Here is a 19,250-nt window from a genome sequence, read left to right as displayed (position 1 = left end):
AGGAACTAGTCCTTGGAGAAAGACATCATGCTTGGTAAAGTAGAGGGTCGGCGAAGAAGAGGAAGACCCCTAACAATGAGATGGGTTGGCACAGAGGCAGCAGTAATGGACTGAAGAGTAACAATGATTGTGAGGATGACAGGATCAGGCCGCATTTCATTCTGTTGTGCACGGGGATGCTGTGAGTAGGAAAGGACTCGAAGGCATCTAACAATGATTATGTCACAGTGATCAAGGAACCCTGCTTTTGCTTTTTATTTGTTTCCATGTGTAAATTCAATGACCTGATCTGTTGATGTTGTTGTGCTTGTTAAGTGCTGAAGAGTCAGTTCTGACTCATAATGATCCTGTCTAAGGTTTCTGAGGAGTGGTGGCTGGTGGGCTTCAATTGTCGACTTGTGGTTAGCAATCCAATGCTTATCCTACAGCATCACAACAGGACTCTGTGACCTGATATTTAAGCCCTCCCAAATTTAACTCTTTATGGAGTCCTGGTGTGGCGCTGTGGGTTAATGCGCCAGACTGCAAAGCTGTTTTAACTGTAAGGTCCGCGGTTCAAGCTCACCAGCTGCTTCTTGGAAACCCTATACAGGGTCGCTATGGGTCCAAACTGACTCAATGGCACTTAACAACAACAGCAAAATTTAACTGTGGAGCCCTGGTGTGGTGCTGTAGGAGAAACACTGAGATGCTAAACACAAAGGTCAGTAGCTCCTCAGAAACCTTTTACAGGGTCACGATGAGTTAGAACTGACTCAACTGCTCTAAACAACAAAACCAAATCTAACTCCATCCTTTGCAAATGGTTTGTGATCGGCTACTAATTTACAGGTTGGCAGTCCAAAACCACCTTCTGTGGCTCCACAGAAGGAAAGCCTGATTATCTGTTCCAAGAAAACCCTGGCTTTCACACACATGGTGTTGTCATGAATTGGAACCAACTGGATGGCAAGAGTAAATCTAACTCCGGGCTGACTTTCCTGTGTTATTCTCCAGTCCCTGACCCTGAAGCCAGGAGACAGTTATCATTCCTTAATCAGTCCTCACATTTTCTGGAATTTCTGTCTCTCAATCTTTACCCATTGACCCCTACTCAATTTTAAAGCTTGAATTAACCTTTCTTGAACCCTCTTCAGCTTAAAATAGAATCATTCTCTCAGATTCTCACAAAGCTTTGCCTATTCTTTTTTTCTTTCTTTCTTTTTTAAAACAGGTGTCCTTGTGTGGCACTGTGGGTTAATGCGCTGGACTGCATAGTCAGTTTGAATTGTAAGGTAGGTGGTTCAAGCTCACCACTGCTCCTTGAAAACCCTATACAGGGTTGCTATGGGTTGGAACTGACACAATGGCACTTAACAACAATAACATTCTTTTCGTCGTGAGGTAGTATAGCTCTGGTAGCATAGTGGTTACGAATCGGGCTGTGAATCACAAGGTCAGCAGTTCGAAACTACCAGCTGCTCTGCGGGAGAAAGATGAGGCTTTCTGCTTCCATAAAGATTTACAGCCTCGGAAACCCTGTTCAGGGTCGCTATGGGTCAGAACCGACTCGACGGCACTTCACAACAACAGTATAACCTTGGAGACATCTGGTGGTACAAATGGTGAATACAGGCATTGCTAACTGAAAGGCTGTTGGTTCGAGCCCAACCTGAGGTGCCTCGGAACAAAGTCCTATTAATCTACTTCAGAAAAATTCATCCTGAAAACCCTATGGAGCATAGTTCTACCCTGAACTGGCACGAGTCAGGATCGATTAAACGGCAACTGTTTTAGCGGACGAATGTAAATGGGAAACACAGGAAGAAGTGGGAATATGTTACTGTTAACATTGTGAGGCCCACAGCCAATGTCATGCAACAAAATGTGTATGAATTATTGAATGGAAAACTGATTTGCTCTATAAGCTTGCACTCAAATCCCAATAAAAAAATTTAAAAATATATTTCTCTAGGAAAAAAACATAAGGAACAGAGCATATCTGTTGGTAAGAAAAAATTAGCACGACATACTTGTTGTCGTCATGTCCCGTGGAGTCGGTTCCAACTCATAGTGACCCTGTACAGGGTTTTTAAGGATGTAAATCTTTATGGGATCAGAAAGCCTCATATTTCCCCCATGGAACAGCTGGTAGTTTCAAACTGCTGACTGTGAGATTAGCAGCCTGATTCATAACCACTATGCTACCACAGCTCCTTTACCAACATGTGGAAAAATCTGGTTATAATAGATATTGTCTGGATCTACTTATATTAAAAAACATACCTATATGTTAAATGTCTAGATTAAAAGATCACACAAAAAGCTGATTTTGGTGTGAAGGTTGATTTTTCATTTTGCTTCATTGTATTTTTTCCAGTTTTCTAAACATCTTTTCCCAGCTATCATTATGCATTTATCTCTGTGCTCTCTCACACATAGCATACCATTTGGCATATAATATTTCTAAATAAATGTGTATTTACCTAGGGTGGTGGTTGTTGTGTGCTGTTGAGTTGGTTCTGACTCATAGCCACCTTATTTAGGGTTTCCAAGGTTGCAAATCTTTACGGGAGCAGAAAGCCTCATCTGTCTCCCGTGAAGCAGCTGGTAGATTCTAACTGCTGATCTTGCAGTTAGCCGCTTACTTCATAACCCACTAAGGTACCAGGCCTCCTTATACTTACCTATATGAAGGAATATTGATGATCACAAAGCAGAGAAGGTAATAAAAAATTCAATCAATTTAATCAAAAGTAGAGTAAGCATTGGACTGCGAACTACAAAGGCGTCCTGATCTGGCACTGTAAGATAATGCACTGGATGGCAGGGTCGGTTTGAACAGCAAGGTTTGCGCTTCAAACTCACCAGCCGCTCCTCAGAAACCCTTCACAGGGTGGTTAGGAGTTGGAATTGACTCGAATGGCACTTGACAACAAGCTAATCATAAGGTTGGTAGTTCAAACCCACTAGCCACTCCTCAGAAACCCTATACATGGTCACTAGGAGTGGGAGTCGACTTGATGGCACTTAACACCAATAACACCAAAAGGCAAATTAGTAAAAGTCATAAAAGATACTACGACATCTTTTATATCAAATGTTTGATCTTGAAGCCCTGCAAAGCAGCATGACTTCAACTGCTGAGTGGTTTACATGAGGTTCTATATTGGTTTACTCGAGGCTTTAAGAATTGGTTCACTAGTGGCTTTAAAAATGTGTGGATAATAAGTGTTGTTGTTTTTTTTAATAATCAAGACTGTTAAAGTAAAATGAAGGTGAAGGTCATGAATCAAGTCCTGTTGTTGTTAAGTGCCATTGAGTCAATTCTGACCCACAGCAGTCCTGTATAGGGTTTCCAAAAAGCAGCTGGCGAGCTTGAACTACCGACCTTGCAGTTCAAATGACTTTGCAGTATGACACATTAGCTCACAGTGCCACACCAGGACTCCTAGAATGTTCTTAAAACTTTAAATAAGCATTGATTATTCTGAATCTTATTATTATATTATTACAATTTTAAAGCTTGTAGGCATCACAATGTGCTTTAAAAAAAAAAAGGTGTGCTTTCTGTTAAGTTTAATCTATTGCTTTTCACATCCCTCAACGTCCCTCCCCCGCCCCAGAAAAAACAAACAAACTCACCGCACTCTCTAAGTGTCCCTTTATGTTCAAAAGAATACAAAACAATCACCCTCCAGTCTAGAGACTTTAACAGAACGAAGTACACCTTTCCCATAGGGTTTCCATGGTGTGATCGTTACAGAAGGGAACCTTGGGGGTGTAGTGGTTAAGTGCTGTACTGCTAGCCAAAAGGTCCGTGGTTCAACTTCACCAAAGCTGCGTGGAAGAAAGATGTGGCAGTCTACTTCTGTAAAGATTTGCAGCTTGGAAACCCTATGGAGGCCGTTCTACTTTGTCTTATCCGGTGCCTGTGAGTAGGAAAAGGAGCCCTAGAGAAGAAGTGGGTCAAGCATTGGACTACTAACCGGAAGGTCGTTTGTTTAAACCCACCAGCCACTCTTGGGGAGAAAGGTGAGACTGCCTGCTCCTGTAAAGATTTATACTTTCTCAGAAACCCCCTAAGAAGCAGGTCTACTTGTCACTATGAGTCCGAATCTACTCCAAGGCAGTGGGTTTGGTCTGATTGGGTTTTGGGTGCCACAGAGTGTCCACGGGAGGAGGAAGCCACTCTCCAATGCCTTCGGATCAGAGAGGTTAGGCTGGCTTCCTGGCTAGGGCTTTTACCAACGACTCACCACTTACCCTGCACCCCAGACACCAGCAGGTGTCTCTCTGTCCCTGTTTGTGCTACACCTTCCCGGAGTTTCTGAACAATCCAGTCCAGAGATACTTGAAACCTCACCATTGAAGCCGATCACTGCCTCAAGCTCCAGCTCGGCCACCTCGGCCTCGGGCAAAGTTTGGGTATCCATCACCAGAAGATTCCTCTCACATTCCTCTCTGTCTCCTTGCTAGTGCAGCGTCTTCCGGGCGTTATGGTAACGGAGGTGCGCATGCGCACCAGATCAACGCTCTTGCAGAAACCGAACTAGGGGAGGTTGAGTTCCTTTCCCTTCATTCAAATGAAGGGCTACTTTCCCCGCTCATATTTCTCTGGAAATTAAGGAGGGATTAAATATACAGAATTGACACTCCTTCCCTCCACTTATAGCGTCTGTGACATTCTCGATAACTATATAATCAAGCATCTAATGAGATTTGTTTTTTCTTTATAATCCAATTTAGAGGATCGCTCTGATGGAAAAACCAAAAATATCAAATCCATTGCCGTCGAGTCGATTCTGGCTCAGTGACACTAAAGGACAGAGTAGAACTGCCCCAGAGGATTTCCAATGCTGTCTGTCTTTATGGAAGCCATTTGTCTTTCTCCAGCTTAGAGACAGGTGGTGGGTTTGAAGCTGCCAAGCGCGTAACCACTGTCCCACCAGGACTCTTCAGATGGGAAGGCTGGCATAAAATAATACATAATTGATACTTCATTGGGCTCCTTGTTTGAAGCAGGACACATTTTTAAGTAACATGGTTAAGTGCTAGGTTGCTAACCAAAAAGTTCGCCATTCAAATCCACCTAGTAGCTTTGTGGGAGAAAAAGTCTGGGCAATTTGTTCCCTTAAAGATTGTGTTAAGTGCTGTCGAGTCGGCTCCGACTCAGAGCGACCCTGTATAAGGTTTCCAAAGAGTGGCTGGTGAGTTTGAACCTCAGACTTCGCAGTTCAAGCGCCACACCAGGACTCCAGCATAGGAAATCCTATGGGGAAATTGTTCTCTGTCCTATAGGGTCGCTAGGAGTCAGAAACGATGCCTCAACAGAAATCTTCAGGGGGTAACTCTACCTACCTTCCTAAGGGTAATGCTTAGATTCTGTTCAACTGCAATTTAATTGCACTGTTTGCGTTTCTTAATAGGCACAAATTGCTGCAACCTATCGTTACCTAGGGGAGCGCTTTGCTTTTTTTGGAGCAAGTGTTTCGGCCCAGTGTAGAGTGTTCATTCACTTGGCAAACTCAAGGCTACAGTTGCGCACGGGCCGTACCGCGGGGTATGAGCCGGGCGGGCCACCGTAGTCAGCTGCTCTGAGCAGGAAGTGTTCCAGGAGAGGGGGAGACTGCACCATGGCCCCGGACCCCTGGTGAGCCCCGGGTGAGGGCGACCGTCTGTGGGTGGTCCTTGCGGGTGACTAGGCTTCCTGGGAGCTGGCAATCGCTTGGCTTTGCGGCTGGAGGGCTCTCAGAATGAGGGGCGTGGCCCACGAGCACCCATAACTCTGCTGCTGAGAACTCCGTGGCATCCCGCCACCCTGGGTTCTGTAGGCTGTGCCCCCTGGGGATCTAGACACTTGTCGAATTTCTGGATGTTCTTTTAACCCTTCGGGGCTGCCTCTTGCATGGGGATTTCCTCCCATACGAATTGTGGAGCTGGCTGGTGCAGGCTTCACTGGACTCTGAAAGTGAAGTAGAAGTCATCTCTTTTGTGGACTGTCAGACCATTTAGTGAACTCCCTTATTTCACAGATGGAGAAACTAAGGTCTAGAATCCATCGTCCCCATGCAGTTGGGAATAGGACCTAAATCTTGCGAGTTTGTAGGGACCTGTGAGGGAAATCATGCACTTGTTTATAAGACGTTTTACGTAAACATCATGAAGACTTGTTTCAACAGCAAGTTCTTCAGTAAAACAATAGCTGATGAGGGTGAAGATAATTTATTTAATAACGAGGTAAAAGAAACTCTAATCCCAAAGAATATATCGTTGCAATATATTGGACTTGAATTTTTGCTTAATAATTAAAAACGTGTTATAGCTTTCTAAAGTTCTTATTAGCATATAAATTTATGTTGCTATTATAAATATAATTATTTAAGTTGCAGGCGGTCAGAATATTAGGAGAATGAATTCCAAGATAAAGGTGAAAGCTGCCCAATACCTAGATCGTTTGTGCCAATCTCTTCATTGATATAACATTGGTTTTAACAATGGCCCTATAGGATAAGCACTAGACCGCAAGGTCAGTTTGAACCGCAAGGTAGGCAGTTCAAACTCATCAGTTGCTCCTCGGAAACTACCCTATACAGGGTCATCTTGAGTCGGAACCTACTCGAAGGGACTTAATAACAACCAACATTCCCAGGGAGTCCTGGTGTGATGCTGTAGGATTAACACTGCATTGCTAACCCAAGGATTGGCGGTTCAAACCCATCAGCTGCTCATTGGAAACTCTATACAGAATTGCTATAAATCGGAACCAACTCGATGGCACTTAACAACAACATCCTTTCCGAGTAGAAAATTTTGACAGTAGTGAAAATTTGCAGAGAAGAAAATCAGTATTATCTTTAACTCTACCATTTGGAAATAGCTAGGATTGATTTATAGGAGCTTTGTGGGTTGCGCATTGGGCTGCTGTCTGCAAAGTCAGTGGTTCAAACCCACCAACTGCCTCATGGGAGCAAAATGAGGCTGTCTGCTCCCATTAAGATTTACAGTCTTGGAAATCCTACAGAGCAGTTGTACTCTGTCCTATAGGATTGCTTTGAGTTGGAATTGGCTTGATGGCAGTAGATTTCCTTTTTGTTTTTTTTCTCTCTCTCTCTCTCTCTCACTCACTCACACACACACAGTCCAAAACAGGGTGCATTTTTCTATATGACTGCGTGTTCTCTGAAAACAAGATTTTTATGTTATAATAATCATATGAATGACATAACTCATTTAACTATGGCCCTTTAAGGAGCTCTGGTAGCGTAGTAGTTGTAAATCAGGCTGCTAACCTCAGGGTCAGCAGTTCAAAACTACCAGCTGTTCTGTGGGAGAAAGATGAGACTTTCTGTGCCCGTAAATATTTCCAGCCTGTACAGGGTCGCTATGAGTAGGAACCGACTCCACGGCAAACAACAACAACAACTACAACAACCCTTTTTGTTAGATTAGGTAATTATTTAATTAAAAGAAAAAGATTGCAAAGGCTGTTCCATCTCCCTTCATTTCACACATGAAAACAAAAACTGGTTGCAACCCCATGTGTGTCAGAGTAGGACTTATTCCATAGGGTTTTCATTGGCTAATAATTGTAAGGGACAAAAAGCTAAATGCATTGCACCAAAATGTAGTAAAAAGTTAAATGTAAAAACAGAACCATGAAAGAACTAGAAGGAAGTAGAGATGAATGTACAGGCAGTTCCTGGATTATGCATGAGTTCTGTTCCTAAATCTTTCTTTAAGTCGAATTTGAACATAAGGTGGAACAGTTTTAGGTATGGTGAGAACCTAAGGTTTCTCTTAGTGTATAAGGAATAGTGTATCTTTTTATGCATAAAAAATATTTCTATGCATAAGAAATACGTCCAGGTATACTAAACCATCTTTAACATAATACAATAATAATATTTTGTTTTTATTTTTTCCCCCTTTTGAAATAACATTTAAAAAGAAAACTTTTTGTTGTGATTTGGATGAAAGTTCATAGAGTAAGTTTGTTTTCCACTTAACTCTTCATGGACACTTTGTTTCCTGACATTAATTGCAATCCCACAAGGTAACAACTATCTTCCCCATGTCCTCTTTCTGGGTTCCATTTATCCTTCTTTTCTGTCCCTTCCTGCCTTCTGAACTTTCTTCCTGGACAAACACAACCTTTTTATTCTCCTATGATTGATTGTTCTAAGGAGTATGTGTCTCTCAGGTGTTGTAGTTCATCTTATCGACCTGTTTGTGTTCTGGTGTGGTGTTGTGGGATAATGCACTGGACTGCAAACATGTTTGAACTGCAAGGTCGGTGGTTCAAGCTCACCAGCTGCTCTTGGGAAACCCTATGAAGGGTCATTATGGGTCAGAACTGACTCCACAGTACTTAGCAACAACAAGAAGCAAAGAATAAGGGTTTCGATTCCTTCACATCCTTGCTAAATTTGTTATTGCTGTTTTATTTTTTCAATCTCAACCATCCTAGTAGGAGTGAAATGGGATCTCATTTATGGTTTTGATTTGCATCTCTTTGATGGCTAATGACTTTGAGTTTCTTTTCATGTGTATGATGGCCTTTTGAATGTCCTTTTTGGTGAAACGTTCATTCAAGTCCTTTGTTCATATTTTGGTTGGATTATTAGTCTTTTGTTAAGTTTGGTCATTCTATATATACAATATTGGCTGTTAGATTCTTGACAGCTATATGACTTCCAAAGATACTCTCCTAATTAGTAGCTTGTCTTTCTACTTTTTTGGTGAAGTGTTTTGATGAACAAAAGTTTCTGTAAGTTTTATGAGATACCATTTCTTTATTTTGTCTTTGCTATGTGTGCATTTGTTATTATATTGCATAATCCATTGTTAAAAAGGCGTATTCCTCTGCATTTTCTTCCAAGAATATTATGGTTTTACTTTTTACATTGAGGTGTGTAAACTATTTTGAATTTGTTTTTTTTTTTTTTATAACATGTGTGGCATGGATCCTGTGTCATTTTTCTATATGTGGAAATCCAATTTTCCCAACACCATTTATTGAAGAGACAGTTCTTTCCTCATCAAATGGACTTGTCAAAAATCAGTTGATCATAGATATAAGGATTTGTTTCTGAACTCTCAATTCTATTTCATTGGCCTGTGTGTCTACTGTTATACCAGTACCAAGTTGATTAGTGTAGTTGTTTAATCTGTTTTGAAATCAAAATGTGGGAATCCTGCTTTATTCTTCTCTTTCATTGCCCTCCCCAACACCCAAAGTAAACCCCCCACCCCAGCCCCATTGTGGTTACCTTATATTCCATTAATTCTTCCCTCCATTTAAGACAGTCTATTTTATCCAGTAATCTACCTTAATTTTCCACCACCTGGATCTCTGTTCTTCTGTGTTTACCTTTTTTTCACATTGTAATTGTTTTGATCGTAGACTGACCTCCCAGATCCTCTGTTCTTATAATTTTATTCTGTTCTTGACTCTTCCATTTGTCAACTGAGTTCAGGTTGATGCTGCCATGTACGTCATTCTGTAGTTGTTGTGTGTTCTTGTTGGTTCTCAGTCCACAGAACTCCCTTTAGGATGTTTTTCATAGCAGGGTTTATTCTTCTCTTTCAACATTGCTTTAGCTATTCAGGCCCTTTTTGCCATTTCGTATAAAGTTGGTTGGGTGTTGGTTTTTCATTTCTGTAAAGAAGGCTGATGGGATTTTTATTGGGATTGTGTTGAATATATAAATCACTTTGGGTAGGATTAACAACCTAAAAGTATTAAAGTCTTCCAATCCATGAGCAAAGAACATCTTTCCATTTATTTAAGTCTATTTCAATAGTGTTTTAAAATTTTCATTGAAAATTAATTAACTTTTCATATGTCTTCTAATCATTCAGTTTTTCTTCACTCCTCATATCAAATTGATTTCTAAGGTCCACAGACATTTTTCTCTTCTAACTCGAGTCTGGTCATTATATTGTCACTTCCAACTTTTTATGTAAAACAGAGGTCAGCTGAATTTTCCTTTTCTGAACCTGGCTTGAATTTCTGGCAGTCCCCTGTTGTTGTACTGCTGCAACCGTTTTTTGAATTATCTTCAGCACAAATGTTCATGGGTAGAATATTTTCGATAATTTCCACATTCTGTAGAGTCACCTTTTTTTGGATTGGGTACAAATTTGGATCTCTTCCAACTGGTTGGCAAGGTAGCTGTCTTCCCAGTTTCTTGGCTTAAGTGAGTGTGCTCCTCTAGCATAGTACATCATTTTGGGGAAACATTTCAATTTGTTTTCTGTCAATTCTGGGAGCCCATGCTTTCAGTACTGCTTGGACTTCTTCCTTCAATACCATTGGTTCAGATGTCATCAGACTGTTTTTTGTTTGTTTGTTTGTTTTTAAGTTTTTATTGTGAATTGAATGGTAGTTTACATGGGAGAACATCGGTTTTACAATCATCATTTTATTGCGATGATTACAATCTCCTCTGTGCATTATCATTCAACAGTAGTTTCTTCTAGTCCCTCTTGTGTGTTTTTTAAATACCATTGGTTCTTGACCATGTGCTACCTGTTGAAATGATTGAACATTGATCACTTCTGTTTGGAACAGTGGCTGTGTCTTCCTATCAACTTCTGATGCTTCCTTCACCGTTAGATATTTGCCCATAGAATCCTTCAATATTGCAAGTTCAAGTTTGACTTTTTTTTTTTTTTTCAATTCTTTCATCTTGAGAAATGCTAGTAGGTTCTTCCCATTTTGCTTTTTGAACTCCAGGTCTTTGCACATTTCATTATATCTAGTACTCTACTTTGTCTTCTTCAGCTGCCCTTTGAAATGTTCTGTTCAGCTCTTGTACGTCATCATTTCTTCTGGTCATTTTAGCTTTTCTGTGTTCAAGAGTAAGTTTTAGAGTCTCTTCTGACATCCATTTTGGTCTTTTCTTTTTCTCCCCTGTCTTTTTAATGACCTTTTGCTTTCTTCATATATGATATTATTAATGTGTTCCCACAACTCCTCTGTCTTTGGTCATTAGTGCTCAGTGCACCAAATTTATCCTTGAAATGGTCTCTACATTCAGATGGGATAAACTCAAGGTCATATTTTGGTTCTCACATGTAGACTTGTTTGAATTTTCTTGTGCTTCAGCCTGAACTTGCATATGAATAATTGATGGTCTGTTTCACAGTTGGCTCCAGGCCTTGATGATACTGAGCTTCTCCACCATCTTTCCCCAAAGATATAGTCAATTTGATTGATATAGTCAATTCCATCTGGTGTGGTCCACATGTATTGTTGTTGTTGTTGTTAAGTGCCATCGAGTCAGTTCCGACCCATAGCGACCCTTTATAGGGTTTCCAAGGAGCCACTGGTGAACTTGAACCACCAACCTTGCAGTTCAAATGGCTTTGCAGTCTGACGCATTAGCCCACACAGCACCCCACCAGGACTCTGGTCCACATGTATAGTTACCATTTATGTTGTTGAAATGTGATATTTGCTATGAATTAGTCTTGTGAAATTTTGTCATGGGAATTCCAGTGTTGTTTCTGTCACCAAGGTCATATTTTCCAACCACTGATCCCTCTTCTTTGTTTCCAATCACCAGTAATTATCAGTGCATTTTCATTGCATGTTTGATCCATAGCAGACTGAAGAAGTTGATAGAATGCTTTGGCTTCTTCAAAATTGGCTTTAGTGGTTGGTAGATAAATTTGAATAATAATATTAACTGGTTTTCCTTATAAATGTATGGATATTATTCTATTACAGACAGCATTGTATTTCAAGATAGATCTTGAAATGTTCTTTCTGACAATGATGCAACACCATTCCTCTTCAACACATAAACCATAGGATTGTCAGATTCAAAATGGTCAATACCAGTTAATTTCAACTCACTAATGCCCAGGATATTGATCTTGATATATTCAATTTAATTTTTGATGACTTCCTAATTTCCCAGATTAATGCTTCATACATTACGTGTTCTGATTTATTAATGGATATTTGCAGCTTTTTCTTTTTCTTTTGAGCCATGCCTCGTTAGCAAATGAAAGTCCCCAAAGCTTTGTTCCATCCACATCATTAAGGTTGATTCTACTTTGAGGAGACAGCTCTTCCCCAGTCATATTTTGGGTGCCTTTCAAACCAAAAGGCTAATCTTCTGGCTCTATCTCTTTCGCTGCCATTCGTAAGGTTTTTAGTGGCTAACTATTCAGAAGTTGTTCACTTCTCCTTCTTCATAGACTGTCTTAGTCTGAAAACTCTGCTGACACCTGGCTACCATGGGTAAACCTGCTGGTGTTTAAAGTACTAATGGTGTACCTTCCAGCATCACAGCAGCGTACAAGCCATCACAGACAAACTGACAGGCAAGCAGTGGGCGTATTTATAAACCTTAAATGCCATCATTCAGAATGTATGTTCAGAATATGGTTAAGATACATGTAGCTCTGTAATCAGATTCTTGAATTTAAAATGGACTTCATCACTTTAAAATTGGAAAAGTGTTTTAAAAATTTTAAAACTGTGTAAGATGCCTATGAAGCCTTACTTACCTCATTTGTGAAAGAGGGATAAAAAAATAGCACTCATGTTATAGACGTCTCTGAGTGGTGCAGATGTTTAAGTACTTGACTACTAACTGAAAGGTTGGTGGTTCAACCCACCCAGAGGTAACTTGGAAAACAGACCTGGTGATATGCTTCTGAAAACCCTATGGAGCAGTTCTGTGCTGTACACATTGGGTGTCCATGAGTCTGAATCAACTCAGTGGCAACTAACAACATAAAATCCTTAGGAAGCTTAAAAGGTAAAGCTCAGCCTTGCACCCGGCCCAGATGAGGCGTACCAACTAGAGATTGCTTCTCCTCATTCGAAGACACATCAGTGTACAGTGATACATAAGCAGCTCATTGTGAAAGTGACACATGGGATCTCAAAGACGTAACCAAAATGGTTTGTTTGTTTGCTCAAGCAAAAATTAGGACAGCAGAATTCCTATTCCAGGAGTGGACTGTCTGTCATTGTCAAATGCTGTTGAGTCAGTTCCAATTCATAGGGACCCTGTATAGAATTTCTAAACCTGCCAATCTTAACGAGGGCAGAAAGCCTATCTTTCTCCCACAGAGCAGCTGGTGGGCTTAAGAACTGCTGACCCTGTGGTTGGAATTCCAGTGCTTATCCTAAAGTGCCATGAAAAGTATATTCACACTTTAGTGTTTGTTTGTTTGTTTTTTCTAAATAAAATAGAAAGTAAAAATATTCTAACAGAAGTGACTATAAGGGTCTGCTGGGAATGCATTGTGAATCAAGAAAGTCCCAGCATGGTTGAATAACTAAGAGGAGCTCAGTACATTTTTGATGAAATTCTGGGAAACTTTGATGTCAGTTGGATGTGTGTCCTTTGCCCCACAGTGTTTTGTTTTAGGATCAACAGTACTTGCTTTTCTGTGCTGTAAACTCATTCCCCTAACCCCTTACAGAACTATTAACGTGACTAACGTCCTCACCTGCCCTTACATAGTGCCTCCCCTGTCCCTCTCTGTCCCTTTGTCGTACTTTATTTTCTGTACATACTTTTCATTCATTCATTATTTATTTATTTTGCAGCTGAGTATTTATTACAATTGTTTTTTTTTCTTATTAAAATTCCATTTAATCTTTGTTTTTCTTTTTTTCTGGTTGGAAATACTTGCATTCTGCATTTTGAACATGTTCAATCCCCCTTCTCTGAATTATTCTCCCTGGGGATCCTGCCCCCCAAGCTTACTATCTAGGGTTTTTTTTTTTTTTTGTTTTTGTTTTTAGTGAATTGAGTAAAGGTTTGCAGACAAGATCATCAGCTTTACATTCACCAAATTGTACACTTTACTTCATCTCAATGATTACAATTCCCTCTCTGGAGCAACAGTGATCCTACTTCTTCCCTGTGGCTTCCCTTTTACAGCTTATATTTCACAAGTGAACAAAGCAAAAGTTATTTGATGTACATACACAAAAGAAAAAATAATATTCATTTAAATATCCTAAGGGCACATTCTGCTAGCCAGCCTCCTGCCTGCAGGCACACAGCCTTCCTCAGTCCATGGGCCTAGAGCCCGCAGCTGCTCGTGCTCGCGCTCTATCTCTCTCTCTCTCTCCATGCCATCACCTCTGCCACCGCCTGTGCTGTCACTGCTTTTCTGGGTAGGATCTCATGCTCCACTCAGACTCTTTCTTCTTAATGAATCTGGGATTGTCTGCTCCTGACATGAAAGATTAACTACTCTCCCCTTTTAGTTATGTATCTTCTACAATTAAAGCTGTGACAACCACAGTTAATCCTAACAATTACTCACAATTGACTCATAAAAGCCTATCAGCATCCTTACCATCTTCTTTCAGCAGATCCATATGGAGAAGAGGAAAATTGTTCAGTGGGGATTCTACCTTACCTCCCTTGTTCTGAAACTAAGCCTCTTGGTGCCTTTGTAGCCTCCCAGTTTTGATAACCAATGTCTGCATTGCCCATCCCTTTCAACCCAGTGCACTGCGGAAACAAGCTTGATTCTTAATATGAAGAATCTTTCCATGGGCTCACACATCTCCTTAAACTTCAGACCAAGCAGCCCTTTTTCCTCTCTCTCTCATCTCGAAGTCAATGGGTGTCAACGGAACATGCCAAAGTCATCCCATGTCTTCATTGGTGCATTTCCCCAACTTCCACTCACAAGTAGACCAGGGTGGTCACCAGTGAGCATACTAGACTGCTTGTTGGTTCCCTTTGAGTTTTGGTCTTAGAAGGGTTTTTTTCCCTGATGAACTGACTTTTCTTATCCCCAAAGCAAACTGTTTGCTTGATATTCTAACAACCAAACAGTCTGCTTTTTTTCTGCAAGTCTTTCTTTCAATAAGATTCTTCTGTTCTCCCAACAGTTCTGGGTTGGTCTGCATGTCTTTTCAAGTGGGAATGTTCCACTCAGAAGGTTCTGGGTGGGACTCAGGATTCCATCTAAGGCCCCATACTCTACAAAGGCTTAACAAGAAACTGGTGTCCCTGGGCAAATTCTAATTCCCCCTTTAGCAAATCCAATCAGTTATAGGCTGAAGGCAGGCTTACAAGCTTTCTGTAATCATAATTCCCAATATTAATTTCTATCACATTTAAATGTCTATTTTATAATAGTAGGTAGGGGAAACCAATATCCATAAGACAGTCAAACATCTAAACATTTTTCCCCCTTCTTTACCGATTCAGACCATGTCTTGATCCCTGTGTCATAGAACACTGTTGTTCCAAGGTTGTGTATAAATCACTATTTATCTCTATCCCATTTAGGCGTCGCATACCTCCCTATGTCTTCCCCTGTCTTCATTGTTTGTTCATTTATTTTTTTTATGCCCATCACTCTTCGCTAAAATGTAAGCTCATGGAAAGCAGTGCTTTTGTGTGTTTTGCTCACAGCTGTTTTTTTTCAGCGCTTAGAAACAGTGCTCAGTACAGAGGAGGCTCTCCATAAATGTTGGTTGACTCTTTCATGAATAAATAAATATAACTGCTTTGTAATAGGTCGAATAATAGGCTCTGGGGTCAAACAGCCTTGGTTCAAGCCTAGTGAGCCTCCTTTCCTCACAGGCAAGATGGAACTAGAATGGTGCTCACCTCATTGCGTTCTTTGTGTCAATTGAGCTACTTGAAATGAAGCATTCAGAGTAGTGCCTGGCACTAGGTAAGTACCATCCAATGCATGTCGTGCATATTATTGTCCTCTTTTATTGACAACTTCAGAAATTCAGCTTTGTGACTAGAGTGAGTAACTCAATCTTAGATAACATAGGTATATATATATTTTTAAAGAGCCTTAAAATTATTTCTCCCTTTGTGACTTTGCTGCAGGTTCTCCACATATGATTCTACTTGTCACATTGCCCAACAAATTGCTGAGAAAATTCAACAGCGAAATCAGTATGAAAGAAATGGTGAAAATACAACCAAGGTAATGCTAGGAGAGGATTAGTACCTAAAATGATTGATTTGACCTTTGATGCCTTAAAACCCTGCTACTTCTGAGGCTCTCTGTCTGTATTTACTTACATATGTTTACTGTACTTTTAAGGAGCTCTGGTGTTGTAGTGGTTACGGATCAGGCTGCTAATCTCATGGTCAGCAGTTTGAAACTACCAGCTGTTCTGCAGGAGAAAGATGAGGCTTTCTGCTCCTGTAAAGATTTACAGCCTCGGAAACCCTGTACAGGGTCGCTATGAGTCAGAACCGACTCACGGCACATAACAACAACAACAACAACTGTACTTTTAGGAGCTCTGGTAGTGTTGTGAATTATGCTTTGTATTACTAATTGCAAGATCGATCCACCAGTGGATCCTTGGAAGGAAGATTTACAGCCTCTGAAACCCTATTCAGAGTCACTCTGAGTGGGAACTGACTCCATGGCACATAACCATCAACAACCACCATAGGACAGAGTAGAACTGTCCCAGAGAGTTTCCAAGACTGCAATCTTTGTGGAAGCAGACAGCCACGTCTTTCTCCCACGGAACAGATGGTGGGTTTGAAATACCAACTTCTCAGTTCACAGCCATGTAGTTTAGCAGCTGAGCCACCAGGGGTCTCATACTCATATACTGCATTTTTTTCCATATTTAATATGCCCACATGGAAAATGCACTCATGCACATAATTGCACAGCATGCATAAAAAAATAAAAGTGCAAGGAAATTGCAAAGTTTGCAAAAACTGACTAAGTGTATGCACTATTTGCATAAACATACAATATGGTGGTGGTGGTGGTATTCCATGGAGTCGGTTCTGATTCATGGTAGTGGTTGTGATGTGCTGTGGAGTCGGTTCCAACTCATAGTGACCCTGTACAGGGTTTTCGAGGCTGTAAATCTTTACAGAAGCAGAAAGCCTTATCTTTCTCCCGTGGAATGACTAGTAGTTTGAAACTGTTGACCTTGAGGTTAATAGCCTGACTCGAACCACTATGCTACCAGAGCTCCTTAGCTACTATGCCCTGTTAGGTTGCTATACATTGGGGTCACCTCAATGACAAAAGGTTTGGTTTGGTTATATACAAGGGGCTTCAAAAAGTTTGTGATAAAATGGAATTGAAAGACTTCTGGCAAGATGGCAGACTAGGCAGACACACTACACATGTCTTCTACAATGAAGATACAAGAGACCAGATGAAACAGATACAGATGATATTCCTGGAACTGGAAGCTTCAGAGGAAAGATACAGAAGTAGATTGAATACTGACTCGGAGAAGAAACGAAACAAGACAGCAAGAGAGGGGACTGATGGGTGAATGTCAGCTACATGACTGGGTGTAACCATCTTGAACTCTTTGAGCAAGACTGGATCCAAACCTTGACCTGATGGTACAGATGCACTCCGGTAGCTGGTGAAGACAAAGATGTGATTCTCCCTTGTTCCTCACACTGTCCTGGTGACCAGAGTGTGGCCAGCCCCCTCCATCGCCCACCCCCTGTACAGCCTCCTCTTGGAGGTCAGTGCGACGCTGTTGTGAGTCTGATGCCAGGAGCACCACCCTTTCATGTCGTCTGGAGCCAGGTAAGCTCTGCTTCTTCAGACCAGAAGAACGTGCATTGCCAGTCATCAGCTAGCTCTGGATGAACAGAAACTCTCATAACCAGCTGTCTTGTCCCTAGCTGCCCTCTGGGCCTGAAAGAGTTCCTTCAAGGAACAGTCATGCTGACCTCAGCCACCATTAGGACTTACACAAATTGCTTCTAGAATATGTGACTTAACCACAGACAACACCGAGGTCCACAGGAATTCCACCTAGAGCCAAGCATTCCATCTTCTCACCCCACCTCCTGTCACCTAGAGAGCTCCTTGGCTGGCAGAGAGTAGCCAGCTGGTAACAGGTTACCCTGCCCCAAGTTCTCTCCACTCTGCCCTAGTGTTTTCCTTTTTTCTTTTCTTCCTTTCCTTGTTTTCTATCTTTTCTTCCTCTGCTTTCCATTTTCTACTTTTTCTCCTCCCCCTTCTCCTGTTCCCTCTTTGATTTTTCTTTACTATTCTCTTATCGCTTTCTCTTTTCTTCTTCCATGTCGTAGTTTTGTTTATTGTGTTTTCTTTTCTGTTTTTTTTTTTTAATTCTCTTTTTTTTCTCTTTTGAGTTATTTCTTTTTGCTGCTACCTACTGATTCCCCCCTCCCTTTTATTATTTTCTTTTTTGCTGTTGTTTCTTTTGTTTTTTCCTCTGGTATTCCCCCCACTCCCTTTCTTCTTATCCCACACAAATGGGAGACAGCAACTGTGCCCATATAACCCAGCCACGACAGCACCACCTACAGCCCACCTACTGGACAAGAGTCACTATCAACACCTATACCACCTGACCAATGATAGACAGCAGCCAACACCAGCCCAACCTACCCCTGAAGTATACTACACAAACAGCAAACAGAGCATTGTGCACAGACTTCCGTTCTCTGTTACACACACCAGAAGGGAAGTGGTGAGTGCCTAAAAACACATCAATGTATAATCATCAACTAAATACAAATACACTAAGAGCACAATGTCTCAGAGACAAGATACATTCTTAGTTCACATGAAGAAACAAGACAGAGTGGCTCAAACAAATGACCAAAATGCAGAGGCAGGAAACATTTCTGAGGAAGAAAACATATTGACCTACCTGATAAAGAGTTCAAAAGAATAATACCTAGGTACTTTAAATGGATTGAGAGAGAGATTGAAAAATCTAAAGATGAAAGCAAAGAGAACACAGAAAAAGCTTTAGAAGAATTCAGGGAAACTCTACAAGACCAAACAGACAAAATAAATGAAAAATTAGAAACAGTACAAAAACTGTAAAAGCAGAGCAGAAGATTAATACTAAGATTTCAGAAATAGATAATGCTTTGAAAGGGCAAAGGAGTAGATTTGAATCAATGGGCAGCTGAGTTAGTGAGCATGAAGACAAACCTGTCAACACTAGGCTGCTAGAAGTACCATCAGAATAAATAAAGACAAAAATCTGAAGAAAGCCTAAGATTTTTATGGGATGAAATCAAGAGGAATACTTGCATGTGATTTGAATTCCAGAAAGAGGCAAAAAAAAAGCACAGAGAACATGGTTAAAAAGTTGTCAGGAAAAAATTTACTTAAAGATGAGAAGCATACAAGGAGCTGAATGAATCCTAAACAGGATAGACCCCCCCAAAAATCATCAAGACACAGTATAACCAAACTTTCCAAAACCAAAGACAAAAAACAGCTCAGGGAAAACAAAAAGTTACCTACAAAGAAGAACAAATAAGACTAAG

General features: G+C 40.8%; 2 protein-coding genes across 2 annotated transcripts in view; one reads left to right on the top strand and one right to left on the bottom strand.

Moving 5' to 3' along the window:
• WDR16 (WD repeat domain 16) overlaps window positions 1-4,438 on the bottom strand; it is an 86,752-nt gene extending 82,314 nt beyond the window's left edge. The window contains exon 1 of the mRNA XM_006863421.1: window positions 4,346-4,438. Coding sequence (XP_006863483.1) covers window positions 4,346-4,415 — 70 coding nt within the window. The 5' untranslated portion in view covers window positions 4,416-4,438. The remainder of the gene's footprint in view (window positions 1-4,345) is intronic.
• Window positions 4,439-5,492: 1,054 nt separating this feature from the next.
• Window positions 5,493-19,250, top strand: part of STX8 (syntaxin 8) — a 246,211-nt gene continuing 232,453 nt past the window's right edge. The window contains exons 1-2 of the mRNA XM_006863506.1: window positions 5,493-5,632; window positions 15,825-15,924. Coding sequence (XP_006863568.1) covers window positions 5,616-5,632; window positions 15,825-15,924 — 117 coding nt within the window. The 5' untranslated portion in view covers window positions 5,493-5,615. The remainder of the gene's footprint in view (window positions 5,633-15,824; window positions 15,925-19,250) is intronic.

Source organism: Chrysochloris asiatica, unplaced genomic scaffold (assembly GCF_000296735.1).
Source record: "Chrysochloris asiatica unplaced genomic scaffold, ChrAsi1.0 scaffold00054, whole genome shotgun sequence".
NCBI classification, from domain to species: domain Eukaryota; kingdom Metazoa; phylum Chordata; class Mammalia; order Afrosoricida; family Chrysochloridae; genus Chrysochloris; species Chrysochloris asiatica.
This window is presented reverse-complemented; position numbering and strand designations above follow the sequence as displayed.